Source organism: Ambystoma mexicanum, chromosome 1q (assembly GCF_040938575.1).
Source record: "Ambystoma mexicanum isolate Mex_15411 chromosome 1q, UKY_AmexF1_1, whole genome shotgun sequence".
In the NCBI taxonomy this organism is placed as follows: domain Eukaryota; kingdom Metazoa; phylum Chordata; class Amphibia; order Caudata; family Ambystomatidae; genus Ambystoma; species Ambystoma mexicanum.
Genome location: NC_090922.1, coordinates 515,226,697 through 515,243,088, shown reverse-complemented (window position 1 = coordinate 515,243,088; position 16,392 = coordinate 515,226,697). Strand labels below are relative to the sequence as shown.

Sequence of the window (16,392 nt, the reverse complement as noted above, 5' to 3'; positions counted from 1 at the left end):
ACCCCTCGTTTGCTCAGAAGATTCCATCTTATTCACCCAGGCAAGCCTGGAGGAACCAGTCTTCGGAGGGGGCATGCTGTCATGACCCGGCGAAATTGCCCCTTCTGGACCTCATGGTCATTGTCACGAAGGGCTTGTACTCCTTGTTCCTCCTAACATGGCCGTACCAGGCTCCGTGCTACGCACTAGCTTTCACGTCGTGGCACGTATTATAAATTGGTCACACCCCTGCGGGTCCGCGCATCTCAACGCTATCTTCGGTAGTGACCCGACGTGTGTTTACTCTCCACATTGGTTTCCTTTGATCCTCTTACTTCCTTCCTTGCCTTTTATCCTGTTCCTGGATTTCCCCCCTACTTACTCGTTCATCGCTATCCTGGATACCCTGGAACCACGAACTTCCCGGAACTCTGAACGCGTCCTGCAACCTGACGAGGCTCGGGCGAGCCTATTCAAGACCCGAACCATCCACAGGAAGAGTCCTGCGGCCGAACAAGGGAAATCCCGATCACAGGTGAGACAGGGGGAGATTTACGACACCCGCAGGTCCTTTCGGGGCCAATACCGTTCCACTCAAAACCTATATAATACGGGAATAGCCTGGAACTCAGGACAGGCATCCAGCACCCCCACCAACTATCGACTCAGGGGACAGCGGTGTGGGAAAGGCAGAAGCAGAGGCCCCAACTCTAGGGATACCACAGCCTCTGGTCAGAAATGACCTACGGATCCAGGTCCCCTCCCATGTAACCCCGGTCAGGTGGTGCTTAACATCTTTCCTTTCGGCATGGGAGGGGATAACATCAGACCAGTGGGTTCTCAAGACGGTCATCCACGGTTACTGTGTGGAATTCGCCCGACCACAACAATTCAGACCACCCAAAGCACGACGCCTGACGCCAGACCATCTGTGGATCCTGATGCAAGAGGTGGAAGCACTTCTGGAAAAGGACGCCATAGAAGCCGTTCCTATTCTTCAGGTAAATATGGGTATTTATTCAGTGTACTTCCTTGTACCCAAAAAGGACCTCACCATGCGCCCTATACTAGACTAGCGCCCAGCGAACAAATTTGTCAAACCTCAAACGTTTCTTATGGTAACTCTGCAGGAAGTAATCCCCCTGCTAAAACAGGGGGATTACATGGCGACACTGGACATGAAAGATGCATACTTTCATATTTCAATGTTTCCAGCGCACAGAAAATATCTAAGGTTCATGATAGAGGACAGGCACTATCAATTCAAAATACGCCTGAAAATGATGTCTCTCTAACATACTTCCAAGCATACTATTCTCATGCCAGCCTGTTCACTGCACATGTGCCTCCCTACACCTGTATAGCCCTATGCTCTTACGTATCTGGCCAGATATGTTACATTTACTATGCCATGTATATCAATAGACTGCTGCCTTACTCTGTATTAATCTAACATGTGTTTATCTAATATGTGTGCCATATGTTTAGTTACCTAACTACACTCCAGGATTTACGAGACTACATGCCAATCTTGCATGCATTGTGTCAGCTTACTTTGAAATTCGAATCTAGGCATTGTGTCAGCTTACTTTGAAATTCGAATCTAGGCATTATGTCAGCTTACTCTGAAATTCGAATCTAGGCATCGTGTCAGCTTACTTTGAAATTCGAATCTAGGCACTGTATTAACACACATAGCATCTAAGCTTTTTATTGTGCAAAATGTTCCTACCAGGCATCTACTCACTACTGTAGAGAACTATTCTCCATCTTATTAATTATTCATGCCCTCCCAGTTCCACCCTGTGCTTTGCCACCATAGGCACCACTCCACCACCCCCCATAGAGCCCCACGCCACAACCATGCACTCCAATTCTCCCTATCATGCGGCTTCTCTGAAAGACAGACCAGACTACGGTCAAGACTACCTAAACTGTACGAGCCCCGAGCCAGGGACTCTATCCAATCCAAACTGACTAACCGCTCCACTACCATTAGCACCTACGCCAACCTTATGCTGGAAAGACCTAGGTCCAGCCCACCTAATACTACACACAAACATAAAACTCACAACACAGCCACCATCCCCACCCACACTAAGACTACTACCACACCTATAAAAGGCTCCCTCATTAATGCACGCTCCATAATAGCCCATGCTACAGACATAGCAGACCTCATTATAGCAGAAGATCTAGACTTCTTAGCCATAACCGAGTCCTGGCTCCACGCAGCTGCAGGTCCAGCCCTCTTGTTAGCCATCCCCGACGACTACACCATCCTCCGAGCGGATAGAACAGAATCTAGAGGCCGTGGCCTGGCCGTAATTGCCAAAACATTAGACTTGACTCCTCTTCCCACCTCCCATCATGTGAATCACTTACAGCTAAGCTGCCTACTACTAACTCACAAACGATATCCATTCATTTACTCTACAGACCTCCCAGACTCCTAGGCTCCTTCGAGGAAGACCTCAGCACCATCCTCACCAACAACCTAAATAACCCCTCCCAGAGCCTCCTCCTAGGGGACTTCAACCTAGGCTTTTAAGACCCTAAAGATCACCGGGCCACCCTCATCAACAATACTCTCTCTGAATTAGGCTTTACCCAAAAAGTATCTGGCCCCACCCATAACAAAAGGAGAACCCTCGACTGGGTAGCAGACTACAACTGCGAGGCCTCCATCACCGATAACTCCCCTCAACCTTGGTCCGACCACCATCTCCTCTCCGTTTCCCTCGAAGCCTCGAGCCCCATCACCAACAATATGCTAGCCTCATATCACAGTGGAAACATTGATCCCTCTCATCCTCCCCACACTTAACCAACTCCCTGCTACTTCCAACCCCTATGACCTTGTAGATGGCTACAACAATACCATGCGCACAGCCTTAGACTCCATTGCACCATTAAAACTAAGAAAATGTAAACCGAAAAAACACCTCAACCATTGGTTCTCTAGTCACTTAAAAACTCTTAGATTATAAAAACGCAAAAAGGAACAAGTCTGGAGACAATCTCCCACAGACCACAACAAAATATTTCTCAATAAAATAACATCTAACTACAAAAAAGAAATTATAGCTGCCAAACAAGAATCTTACAACCAGAGAATTGCACAATCCAACTCCAGCACCAAAGAGCTGTTTACGATCATTAAAGAACTAGAAACACCTGTGCTAACTCCAGACACTTGTGTGAAGAACAAACAATGGTGCACCAGTGTCCAAAATGCCCTAAACAATAAAATCACAGGCCTACAAACTAAAATTAAAAATAAGAAAGACTCCATAGCTAAGCCAACCAATCCTACTAATACGACCCGCGCCCCACACCCCAAAACCCTCGTCCCAACCCCACTCGCTTCAGCTCCTCCAAAGTCTCCACTCTTGAAGTGGAAAAAATAATTCTCGGCCTAAAACCATCTAATTGTCAAGGCGACCTCTGCCCCCCACAAATTATTAAAGATGCGCAAGAGACCTCTCGCCATTCATCACCAGACTCATCAACTCCTCCTTCACCTCAGGTACCGTGCCCAGCAACCTCAAAGAGTCCTGGGTCCTCCCCCTTCTCACAAAGCACTCTCTTGCCCCTTCCATTCCCACCAACTACAGACCTATTACCACCGTCCCGTTCCTGCTCAAGATATTAGACAAGACAGCCTACCAACAAATCCAAAAACACCCTGCAATAAACCATATCCTCGGTATTCGGCAATCAGGCTTCAGACCCCAGAAACGGCCCTTATCGACCTGAAGGCTCAAATTGACACTCTTAGAGACAAAGGGAAAACTGCCTTATTGCTTCTCCTTGACCTCTCTGCGGCATTTGATCTAGTTGATCACAAAATCTCATGCAATCACCTGGATTCAACTGCCCACTTCTCCCAAGAAGCCATCGGCTGGATCAAGTAATTCCTCGGTAACAGATCCATGCGTGTCTTCTCCACCACAGCTGCCGACGACCCCATTCCCATCACATGCAGAGTCCCCCAGGGTTCATGCGTCTCCCCCACACTGTACAATGTGGTCACGAAGCCCCTGTTTGATGATCTAGATGGTCTGGGTATCACCTACACTTATTATGCCGATGATACCCAGATCCTCATCCCGCTGATGGGAGATTACAACCATGATTTGGCCTTGGTGAACAAGGCGTACCTCATCATCCAGGCATGGATGGCAACAAGACTGAACTCATCATACTTGGCTCCACCGCTAACCTAACTAAATTGGATCACAACTATACCAGCTTCATTATAGACGGGAACCCGATCAAAGTAGCCAAGGAAGTGAAAACCCTAGGAATTTACATCGACTCCTCCCTCTCCTTCCATAAACAGGTTAGCTCTATGGCATCCTCCACGGCCTACACATGTAAGCTTATAAGAGCAGCCAAACCCTTCTTATCCACACAGAGCTGCATTACGTTAGCCAGAGCCCTTGTATTATCTAAACTGGACTATTGTAACGCCCTCTACGTAGGAGCTAGCAAACAGGTTACTAACAAAAGACAGATGCTACAAAACAACGCTCTCAGAGCAGCTTAGCATCCCCAAGAGAGAACAAATCTCTAACATTAGGGGAGCCCATAACTGGCTCAACACTACAGATAAAATCCTACTAAAAAAAGCCTCACTAACACACAAATGCCTCAACAACGCTGCCCCCGCTACTTAGTCGACAGAATAAGTAAACACACCTCCAATAGACCTACTAGAACCTCCAGCGCTAATCTACTCACAGTTCCCAGGTTCAAACGTACCAAAATGGGTGGCAACAGCTTCCAAGTAAAAGCAGCCAAACATTGGAACTCCCTACCACCCTCTCTAAGGACACCCCAAACCTACACACACTTTAGACGCAACTACATACAATGGTTAAAGAACAATGACCGCTAATACTATCCAACCCACCTCACTGCTATAAACTATGTAAATGCGTTTATTCGTAAATCTGTAAACTCCTGCTTTTATCGTGTCTGTTTCAACTATCAACTGTCCCATTGTAATTATTGTAATGCATTGTAACATGTGACCAAGCTTTGAGTAACCTTGTTACTCCTGCGCCCTCATATCCTCGGGTCTGGTGCACAATACAAATGAATAAACTAAACAAATGAATAAACTAAACTGCCCTTCGGCATTGCCTCGGCACCAAGGGGGTTTACAAAGGTTCTGGCGGTAGCTGCAGCACGCCTGCGCAGACTATCCGTCCCGGTTTGCCCTTACCTCGACAAATGGCTCATAACCAGAGGTCGAAGTGGGCGGGAGCGGTCGGGAGCGGTGCTCCCATACTTTTTATTTTTAGGTTTCACAGTTCCTATACTTTTATTTTCAAAAGAAACCGTTCTAGATGGTTTAGTTTTAAAATAAAAGTGTAGGAAGAAGTTGAAGCTTGCACTTCAGTGAACTACACTTTCCCATAAATAGCAGGTGTGCTTGTTTGGGTGTTTGGATTGTGTTTGGGAGGGGGCGCAGGCATGGGAGTAATTTTAGGGGGGGACAGGGATGTTTGTTCCGCCCAACTTTCATGGAACACCATTTTGTCCCCATTCATTTGGCTGGGATACCTTTTCTTCGGATGTCATGCCCCCCCCCCAACATTTTCAGCAAAGTTACTCCACTGGGCGCAGGGATGGGATTTGTGGGAAGCGGGGCAGACCAGCAGGGAACATTGTTCCACTACTACTTTTTGTACACTTCGACCAATGCTCATAACAGGGGACTCCTACGAAACGTGCTTATTGAACACTCAGAAGACAATAGACCTCTTGTTCAGTCTGGGATTCTCCATTAACCAGTAGAAATCCAGCTTAGACCCCATTCAGGTAAAACAGTTTCTAGGGGCTCTAATTCGGACCAAAGACGGCCTCGTCTTCCCCTCCAATGAGAGGGTTCAGAACACGCTGTTTCAGATCCCTCAAAATGTAGCCAGTCGGGAAGTGACGGTAAGCAAGGCCATGCGACTGCTAGGAATGATGGCATCATGCATTTATTTAGTTCCTCACGCGCAGCTGCGTATGCGACCCATGCAAGAGTGGCTCAACAGCCAGTGATGTCAGGCCAGCGGACAATGGGAGGATCTGATAGTTGTCTCACCAGCCCTCGTTCTCTCTCTGCAGTGGTGGTCGAGGGAAAGCCTCTTGGGGGGGCTCATCTGCTACAGCAGACAGTGCATGGAGTGTGGTCCCTTCAAGTAGCGTCCAACCACATAAACCTGTTAGAGCTATTGGCAGTATTCAAAGCACTAAAGGCCTTTCAGACACAGCTACAGGGGAAGACAGTTCTGATCTTGACAGACAGTACCACAGCCATGAATTACCTGATCAAACAGGGAGCACACACTCTCCAGGGCTATCCAAGATGTCCCAAAACATTTGGATGTGGGCTCTCAAACACAAGATGTTCCTGCTGTCCCAACATGTCCCCGGCGAACTCAACCTTCTAGCCGACATGCTAATTGGAGATTTGCCATTGCCCACAGAGTACGAATGGCGCCTACACAAAGACATTGTCTCCAACGTCTTTGCAGAATGGGGCTTCCCAGAGATCGACTTGTTCGCCACTCAGGAGAATGCCCAATGCCTAGATTACGCCTCTAGGTATCCTCAGAACCGCTCCAAGGGGAACTGACACTGGATAATATGGTCAGGAAAATTTGTTTACGCTTATCCCCCACTACTCCCATACTCAACAAGATCGTGCACAAGATGCACCCGGAACCAGTCACCATGATATTGGTGGCCCCCATATGGGCCCGCCAACCCTGGTTCTCTCATCTGATGGAGATGTCCCTCTCCTTTCCTATGAAGTTGCCCTGCCCGTGCAACATGTTTTCTCAGGACAAAGGGGAAACACTTCACCCATGCTCGCAAACTCTGAACTTAGCGGCCTGGTTCCTGAGGTCATAGAATTCGGACACCTTCAATTCCCACAGAGATGTATGGATGTACTTAGGGAAGCTAGGAAACCTAACACCCGGCATTGCTATTCCAGTAAGTGGAAACGCTTTGTCATCTGGTGCAATACCAAGGGCATCAACCCGATTGACTGCTCTCCTACCCACATTGTGTTGTACCTGACACACTTGTTAGATTCAGGACTGTTTTTTAATTCCCTAAAGGTTCATCTAGCTGCTCTCTCGGCCTACACTACGTCACAACAAAAGGTGTTGTGGTGGAAAATACATGTTACTAAGGCTTTTATGGAAGGGGTTAAGAGAATTCATCCCCCCGTCTCTAACCCAGCTCCCGGATTGGATCTGAACGTGGTATTGACAAGACTCATGGGGTCTCCCTTTGAACCAATGCATAAAGCAAGTCTAAAAGACCTTACTTATAAGACGGCCTTCCAAGTGGCTATCACTTATATTAGAAGGGTTAGTGAACTTCAGGCCTTATCAGTTCTAGTCCCCTTTGTTACAGTCCACAGGGAGAAGGTGATTCTGCGCACTCATCCCCGATTTGCGCCTAAATTCATTTCGAAGTTCCATGTGAACCAATAAATTGAACTACCCACTTTCTTCCAGAATCCCCCTAGCATGGCCGAAAGAAGCCTACACATACTAGATGTGTGCAGGACAGTCATGTTTTACCTGGAAAGAACGAAACCACTGAGGAAGACAAACCAGTTTTTTGTTTCAGTGGCAGCTGGTAGAGAAGGGGATCCTGTCTCTAAATCAGCTATCTCAAGGTGGATTGTCAAATGTATCACACTATATTATACTCTTGCTAAGAAAGAACTGCCCTTCAAGCCTAGAGCACACTCTACTCGGGGCACTGGGGCTTTCATAGCATTCATTGCAAATATTCCCCTTGAGTCCATTTGCAAAGCAGCAACCATTATTATTACGGATTTTGGGTACACTACACGTCACAATAGGGATAGTGTTACAGACACGCCTAAACCGACGTCTCCTGTCGGTCCCAGAAAGACAAGATGCAATACTCCGCGGCTACCACTGGATGTCAGTCTATATGCACAGCATGTGAATCTAAGCAGATACAATCATCAGAAATGCTATTAAGGTGAGTAATGCATGTAATTTCTTAGGGTAGTTAAAGCTCCATTGCTAGATGCACAGAAAATGCTCAATACCAAGTGCTCACTTTCTGTCAGAGAAGAAATTATAGGACACACCTGTTTCCCTTCTTGTCACACCCATTTTGCTGCCACACAGAGTGCAAGGGTTCAAGAGACTTGAAGCGCTTATTCCGAATAGGCAACATCCATCAAAAAGAGCATAGATTGCATTAATGCCATTGTTACTGCTTCGGCAGAAATTAAAGCTTTGGAGGTAAGTTGGAAGATAATACCAGCAGCATATCACTGCTCCAGACTTTTCCTCCAGAAAATGTAAACATTGTTGCTGGCAGAATTACCAAAGGGTGTAATTCCTCCGTACCTGAATGGAGTCCTCTGGGACGTCCTTATGGTAAATAAACTCAGTGTTCCCCCAAAATGTCTGGCGATAAACGTGTTTGGCAAAATGTACCACTTCTGGTTCCGTCAAACTTGAAATACAGATGTGTGTGTCGCTGACCACCTAAGGATAATGTGCTATAAACTAGTCTCTGGGACTGTCCGTATATAAAATGGAATACCATGAATGCACTAGGGGCTACTTATGGTAACGATAGAGGCTGCAGGAGATTTGGAATTTGAGCGTTAAAAGTACAAATTAATTATCTTGACTGCTCAAACATGCACATTTAACAGGTATTTTAAAATAAAGTAAAATACACCAGAGATATTTAATTGTGTGTAATCACCATATTCCCATTAATTGCGGTCTTAATTATTACTTTCCTCCAGACAGAATCTGTCACCTTGGTTCAGAATGCAGCCATTTCAGGCCCTCGACTTCCAAAGGTAAGCCTTTCTGTATTTTTAATTCAATGGGGTTGTATCTGATGTTTGTGTGTGTGTGTGTATTTTTTGGAAATGTAAAGGGTGGGTAATTTAAATGGAGCAGAGTCTTTTGTCTCTGAAACACCATTCACTTACAGGGATATGACCAAATGGAGGACACTTACAGCAAAGACATGTTGTATATTTTGCCCATTGTACACACTTAATTCACCCAAAATGGGGACATATACAGGAAAAGGCCAGACCTCATTAAAGTCTCTTGGTGCTGGTAGTCATTGGGCAACATGATTACCGCACAGTGTAGTCTCTCTAGGTAGTAGGGTATGTAGATGACACTGCCAGATTTGGGGTTGAATTGAGAGGTAGGACGTGTGTATTTTCGGCTCCAGATATTAAATGGCATAGCTAGAGGCAGAAGGGCACTGTAGATGACATAAGATGTAGCATTGTGTTGGATTAGGTCAAATATCTATTGTGATTAAACTCTGGCAGGTGTGGGGATGTGTTGCTAGTGGGAGACAGCAGGACTCCCTCCACCTACAGGTCAATAATTCTGGTGATGTAGCTTCACTGAGCCCCCCGATCACACATTAGTGATAATTGCACATCACTTATTTTCTTTTTATTTGTTGTTTAGACTGTCTTCTCACCCACAGGCACTTCATATGTTTTACTTTAAAAAAAATCTAGTTATCTTTACTATCTTGGGCATCCTATTCTAAACACACACACCTCTTTTACAGCTATATAGATGTTATACATATATTCATACAAGGAGATTATAGTACCGACGAAGTCTGGACAATTAAAGGAACTTACCAAGTCTGTGGAGTGTTTTAAAGTGTCTTCCATTGTATTGTACAGTTAGATGGAAACAGCACAGTACTGCAGAAATCTAGGTATTGTTAAATAGATCTGCATATCAGATCTCTCCGATATAGTTAATGCCATTAAATGGTGTGAGACTGCTTCTTAGTTGATAGAAGCTATATCTCGTGCTAACATAAGCTTTTATTTAAGTGTAAAGGGGATGGGTTCAAGAGGAGCACAGAAAGGCATCCAGGGTAGCACAAAGCTGTAATCTGTACGGACATCTACTGGCTCCAATCATTGTCAGGTGGAAGACACCATGGCACTTTGTACACATACTAATTCCCTTGGTCTGTAACCTGTCTGGGAATCCCCCCCGTAGGCAAATATTATTCCTTCTTGACCTGTTTTCCAGGTCAGCCTGCTTTGCCCAAACGTCCTCAAGTTGTTCTTCGATTCCTTTCACTCTTTGTGAGCTCAGCGTTGTCATGTGCTTGTTCGCAAGCTGTGATTTCGAGGTCATTAACTAGGGATTGCAGACCCAGCAGATGAGTATTCATGTCCGCACTTGACCGGGATTCTTTAGAGGTTTTTATTTCCTGCTTTATTTCGTTTGTGATGTCTTGCTTAAAGCCCTTCAGCATGTCTTTGAGGTCCTTCCTGTAGAGAGCGGAGTCAGGGGGAGGCGGGCCTGAAGGAGGCGAGTGGACCTCAGCCCTCACTGCCTGCATTCCCACCTTCACAGAGTCTTAACAAGATAAGGACGCAGTGATGTCTGTTGATTTCACCTTCGCCACTGCTTTGGGCATTGCTGAGGGAGCTCTATGCGTTTCCACAAAGAGGAAGGGGTTGCCCCCGAAGTATCGGCTGTGTCGAGTTGTGTGGCGGCGTCCCAGTGTCTGCTAGCGCTGTGCTGACCCTGACTATGCACAGCGAAGGGTGCTGTGTCGTCCCGGGGAAAATACGTAGATCTAATATGCTAGTGAGGAGCCGTCCCAGTGATGAAGTGGAGAACCTCTGGCAGTTGAGAGTCAAGGTCGCTGGTGCCGTAAACAAGAGACTAAGCACTCCACCCAGGGATTACTGTGTATTGATGGGTCAGTTATTTCGCTGTGGCTTTTCCAAGTGTGCCGGTGTCTAGCTGCGGTGTCCTTGGGATTGTGCGGGCCCCAGAGCGCCGCCATTTCTTTGAGGCATGAGTTTCCTCTATGGTTTTCGCCACCTCCTGCACTGTCCGTGTGTGCCTCCCTGGGGGTCCCCCTTCGTCCGATCTGGTGGCCCTTATTTAACTGCTTGTTTGGGCATTGTACTGGGCAGGCTGCAGTGGCTGATGTAGGGTAACTAGAGGGACGGCCCGGTTAGTGGAAGGACTAAGGGCTATATAAGTTATGAGACATTAAGCCCTCCTGCCACATATGCACATAGTGACTTAATACAGTTCCTGTAAGTCTTCTCAAATGTGTCTGTACATTTTTGATTACAGGGCTGTCAACAATCTGTCCCTCACTATCCTCATCAGAGAGGTCACTGTCTCTGCTGAATAAAGCATGCAAAAACAGTGTGGTTCTCCACAAAAAGCATTTATCAGCAATAATTAATTAGCTGGCAATCAAATTCAATACATTTTTCATTTTGCAATTAGTGCATATAACAATACATAGACACAAACATATATTCAACGAACATAGTATTTTCCACGAGTGAAAAGCTCTTGTTCAAGTCACTGTGTATACAAAATCAAAATTCAAATATACAACCGTCATTTCCTTGTATGACGATACACAAAAAAATCAAGCTCACATGTTACAAATCACACTGTGACTGATAAACCAAATTGAGTAAACCCAACCACAACTATCAGTGTCACTTCCTAGTCTGATTTCTGGGTTTTTAAAGGGATGTTTGTACTAAAATACACCCATTGTGCTGTGTCCTTTGACATTTCAACTTAGGATGGAACTGCCTTCTTCTGGGCCATAGATTGGGTCTCCCTTGTCACTGATCCTCCCATGTACACCTAGATGGGTGCGGGCTAGCGTTGCCTCATGATGTCTTATTCCATCTTACATCTTTGATTGGTGCCTCCCTGGACCTTAATAGTTCCTATGACGTGGGAGTCTCTCAGGTATTTCCTTGGGGTACAGCTGTATCAGCGTCTCCTGTTTACGCTGTGAACTTGTGCAGTCCTTGGTTCCAGAATTTACCTCTATGTAGACGCGCAGCGTTCGGGCTGGCAAACTGCCATGTCTTCAGCTCGAGCAGTGGCTGATGGGCACCGGGTATGTCCCGCCAGTGTTAGGTCCCCGGGGGGTGGGCGTGGGAAGTGAAGCATGTGTACTCCCGCTTCCCGACTCCGGTTGTTCCTCTACTGAGCCCTCCCCCGCTGATGAGTCCCACCGGGTGCTCGCAGACAGGAACTCTTATCACAGCCGGTTCGCGGGTGAGAGGGAGTGTGTGGGGCCTTTTGGGGTACTCCTGCTGTCGCAGTGCACCTGCATGTAAGAGCGCCACGGGCCGCTCCTCGCCTTCGTGTCCAGGCGGACTGTTTTCCGGGCTCCAACCACAGCACAGGGTTGGCTCCCTGCTCGATCTCACCGGGCTTCCCAGTGCCGGTGCCTTGACAGGTTGGGGGGGAGGGGCAGCGATCCCTTTAGGGGTGGGTTCCCCTATCAGTTCACTTCAATCCGGCGCCGATGAAGCCCAGCGTCTCAAGCCCGAACGTGCCATCCGTCATCTTGCTGCCAGGGCTGCTCAAGCATCGGGGAACAAAAGCAGCTTATATGCAGCTTCCCACACCGTGGTACCGCCCTCTGAATCAGCCGCTCACTCTGAGGCACCTTTGGAGTTTATTTATAAAGAAACAGAATCATTTTGCTGTGTAAATTCAGCATATTGGGCGCTCCAACACGGAGCTCACGGCAGACATGTCTTCATGGTGTGCTGCCTAGCCACACCCCCCAATTCCGACTTCTTAGACTTATCAGGAGGCTGCAGCATTGTGGCAATATCCGCATGCTTCCCCCTTCAGTGTTTTAGCCATGTTTTCATGAAGAGGCGCTGGAACCAAACTTTACCCCAAGTTACACCTCTCTGTGCCCAACCAATGTGATCAGATCAGCAGTGTGTATCCTGCGGATCAGGTCGCCAAACGGGGTCTCGGGGGAGCAAGAAAATCCTCCCGGCCCCACACCAATCATACAGCCAGCAGCGGTGTTCCTTCTCGCCAGATAGTCCCATCTTCCTCCACCTATGTCTGTCTTTTCAGCTACCGCCAAACGTTCACTCTGCCACGTCGAGGCTACTGTAAATCCCCACTGCTCGCACCGCCTTACCGTCACCACACCGATGTCTGCTCCGGGGACCAGGCAACCATCCTCCTGTGCATGTGGAATCCCAGCATACATATTTTGCTCCCAATTAATGCTGCACGCTCCTCAGCATGGCAGGCACACCCAATCCCTCTTTCCACCTATACACCGTCTCCCGGCCAGGGCACACTTCAATGCTGCGTGCACAGCAGGTTAGCAGGCCTTTTCTTTCCTAATGGAGGTGGGAGATGGAACCAGCCACACCGGTAAACTGGCTCCTGTTCAATGCACACGTTCCCGGAGCAGTGGCACGCTCTGTGCATCCTGTTCTTCCCTCCTTGGTCTTGCCATGCCGAACAGGCGGTCCTCATGGTCTCCACCGCAGCTGCTCTGCCCCTCCTCCGGTCTCTTCACAGCTTGTTAAGGATGCATTGGATCCTCACTTCACCGGGCCTCATTCTCTGTTTGTTGGGGTTTCGGAATACGTGCGCCATCTTGGATTAGCACCAGCCGCAACGTAAACCATTTGTATTTCAGCCTCCACTGGTAATGCGGGGTCCAAAGCAGCCACATCGATGCCCCATAGGCAGTGGAATCATCATTGTAGTTTTCCATTGCACCCATCCTTAGAAGGGGTATCTCTACGCTCTCCTCTCCTTCATGTCAGAGGCACTCAAGGTGCCACCTTTACTGATGGTGCTCCAGGCCACGCCCCTCAAAAGAAACCTTTTTTAAACTATGAAGCCGTTCATGTAGAAATCGGAAGGTGTCCATGCACAAGCGACTGCCTCAAAATATTACTCTGATTTTTTTCATGCAGGCGTTTGGAAGTTACGAAAAGTCATTTTCTGAAACACCATAGAGACTTAATTTATTTTAAACTTTTTTTAATGGCATTTATGATTTACATATGATTGCATCTTGATTGCCACTTTTAACTGCTGATGATTGTATTGCATTTATAACAATAAACAAACAATACCATAACAACAACAAACTGTCTTAACATCTACTGTTACATTCGCAATACAGATTGGTGGTGAGGCGCACAGGTGTGCCATGTATCCTGGGGAAGCTTGGTCATGGCAGGGGGTGAGGGAGAGTACTGGTGGTCTCATATTCGCTCCGCCCTCCATGTCCTGTCACAACAATATCAAGTATGCAACATCATTTTCACGCTGGTTTATCATCTGATGCGTGAAACATGTCCCAAATCAATGTTTTCCATGCTTCGTATGTAGGGCTTGCATCGCTTCCTGCCCTGGATGAGTCGTCTCCCCACACTCTAGTTTCTGCCTCCGCCCAGTGTTCTAGTTCTTTTAGCCATCGTGTATATTGTGGGACGGCCGGTGTTTTCCATGTCATTGCAATGGACATTTTAGCTAATATGCATACCATGTCCATATATTTAACAACATGTCTAAATTTGCTTATTCTCGGGTAGAAGCCTAACAAGCATTCCATTGGCGTCCAGTCATATCTCACTATCCCAGAGTTTCTGCAGGCTTGTTCTATTTTGGCCCAAAAGGGTTGTATCTTCGGGCACCGCCAGAACATGTGCAGCATCCCTGCTTCGCTTGAGCCACACCAAGGGCATAGTGGGCGTGTTTTGGTGCTAAATCTAGCTATTCTACTTGGTGTCATGTATGTTCGGTACAAGATGTTCAACTGTACAAGATGTTCAACTGTATCAGCCGGAACCTGGCATTCCCAGACATCTCCCGTGGGTACATTAATATTCTCTCCCATTTTCTGTTGGTTATGTCTATTCCCAGGTCCGCTTCCCACCTCTGTTTCAATGTTTCACTTTTAGGGGTCGGCCTATCCAGCAGCTGGCCATACAGTCTGGACACCGGTCTCCAACCAACCCCCAGACTATGTGTCAAAGTCAGCAGGGGGTCTGCCTCAGGCTCCTCCGGCTAGCTCTCCCATTTCTCCTTTGCTACCTTCCTGGTCCTCTGGTACCATAAGAACTGTCTGCTGGGAACACCCTGTTTTTCCCTCAGAGATTCAAATTCCTTAAAAGCACCCTCTTCATACATGTCTCCCCAGGTGTAAATGCCATATCTTTCCCAGCGCCGTAAGCTTGCTAGGTCCGATCTGGTCTTACAAATATCAGCTGCAATCAGGGTATCTGGTGAGTAAGGGTGTCTACGATCCAGTAACCTCTGAGCACTGCTCCGTACCCGCCTGCCCAATTCTACTATCATTGGTACTTTACCCAGCTACCCGAGTGGGACCCACAATATTTCTTTTAAATGCATTGGTGTCACCAGCTGTGTTATCAATCTCGTTTCCGTGGTGGTCTCGTCTGCAAGCCACTTGGCCACAAAGCTAAGTTGTGCTGCAAGATAGTATTGTTACGCTCACCTGGCCCCCACAGGGGCATCGATCTGAACTGGACAGCTGCGGTCTCCACCAATGTGATGCGTAGTGCCGATGACGGACTGGACTGGCCCACCTAGCTTCGTTTGCTTGGCCCGTAGGAATATTCTTCTGCAAATGGATAAAGGGAATTAACCACTCGTGGAGTTGAGCGTTAACCCCCCCCCACTCCCGCTCTTCTCCCCACTGATCACCTGTGATTTCCCCTCTTATAGTCTCACCTGATGGTTTTGAAAGATGAGCTCTCCATCCTGCATTGAGCACAGGGGCGCGTAGATAACCAGTTGCTTCACTGGCTCGAAGGAATTGGTGAGTTCCAGAACAATATTGACTCTGAGATTCCCGGCAAGACGCCGTAAGTATGCAGTTCGTAAGAGTTCAAATGTCTGACTTTCACTCTTGTCCGATTCCTTGCAGGTTGCAGCTTGACCCTAGCGAAGAGTTCCTCGTGGCAACCGGTAATATTCAGGTAAGGATTTGTATTATCCAACGCAGTTCGATAAAATAATGTCAATATGTAAGCTGTTTCTTTCTCCCCTATTCAGGCACTGAGAGAAAGTATGAAGTCTCGGGGAATAATGCCTCCGGCGGTGAAATCAGGTAAGTCTATTGTGGTGAGGAGGTTTCCCCTTGTTTGTCCCTTTGTTTCACCTTGCTGTCCTTTTGTTTCCCCTGAGGGGCCGGGGTTCGGTGAAGATGCAGTGGAAGCTGCGCCGACCCGTGAAGAGGAATAGTACCCCCGGTGGTAAAATCAGGTAAGTCTATGGGGGGTAACTAATATTGCCTCTGTGTATTCCCTTGGCTCACCTTGCTGTTCTTGTCTTCCCCTTAGGTGCCGGAGTGCAGCGGGAACATGCAGGAGGATGCGGTGGAATGTGAAGATGCTGCGAAGGCCTGTGAGTTCAGCGCGGCGCTGCTGAGGGCGAGGCAACGCGCATAAAATAACTTCTTTCTTCCAGCTCAAAGGCGCGATGGATCGGGAATTCAGGTAAGGAACAAAGGTATTGCTCCTGTTCTAACCTTTTCTCCTTCTTT

The 16,392-nt window shown here is 47.4% G+C and overlaps 1 protein-coding gene across 3 annotated transcripts in view; it reads left to right on the top strand.

Annotated features, from left to right (window-relative positions):
• The window catches only part of LOC138530413 (guanylate-binding protein 1-like), a 1,110,598-nt gene that overhangs the window by 421,817 nt on the left and 672,389 nt on the right, over nucleotides 1-16,392 (top strand). For all 3 annotated transcript variants that reach the window (XM_069640909.1, XM_069640906.1, XM_069640908.1), the window contains one exon: nucleotides 8,798-8,854. In XM_069640909.1, coding sequence (XP_069497010.1) covers nucleotides 8,798-8,854 — 57 coding nt within the window. The remainder of the gene's footprint in view (nucleotides 1-8,797; nucleotides 8,855-16,392) is intronic.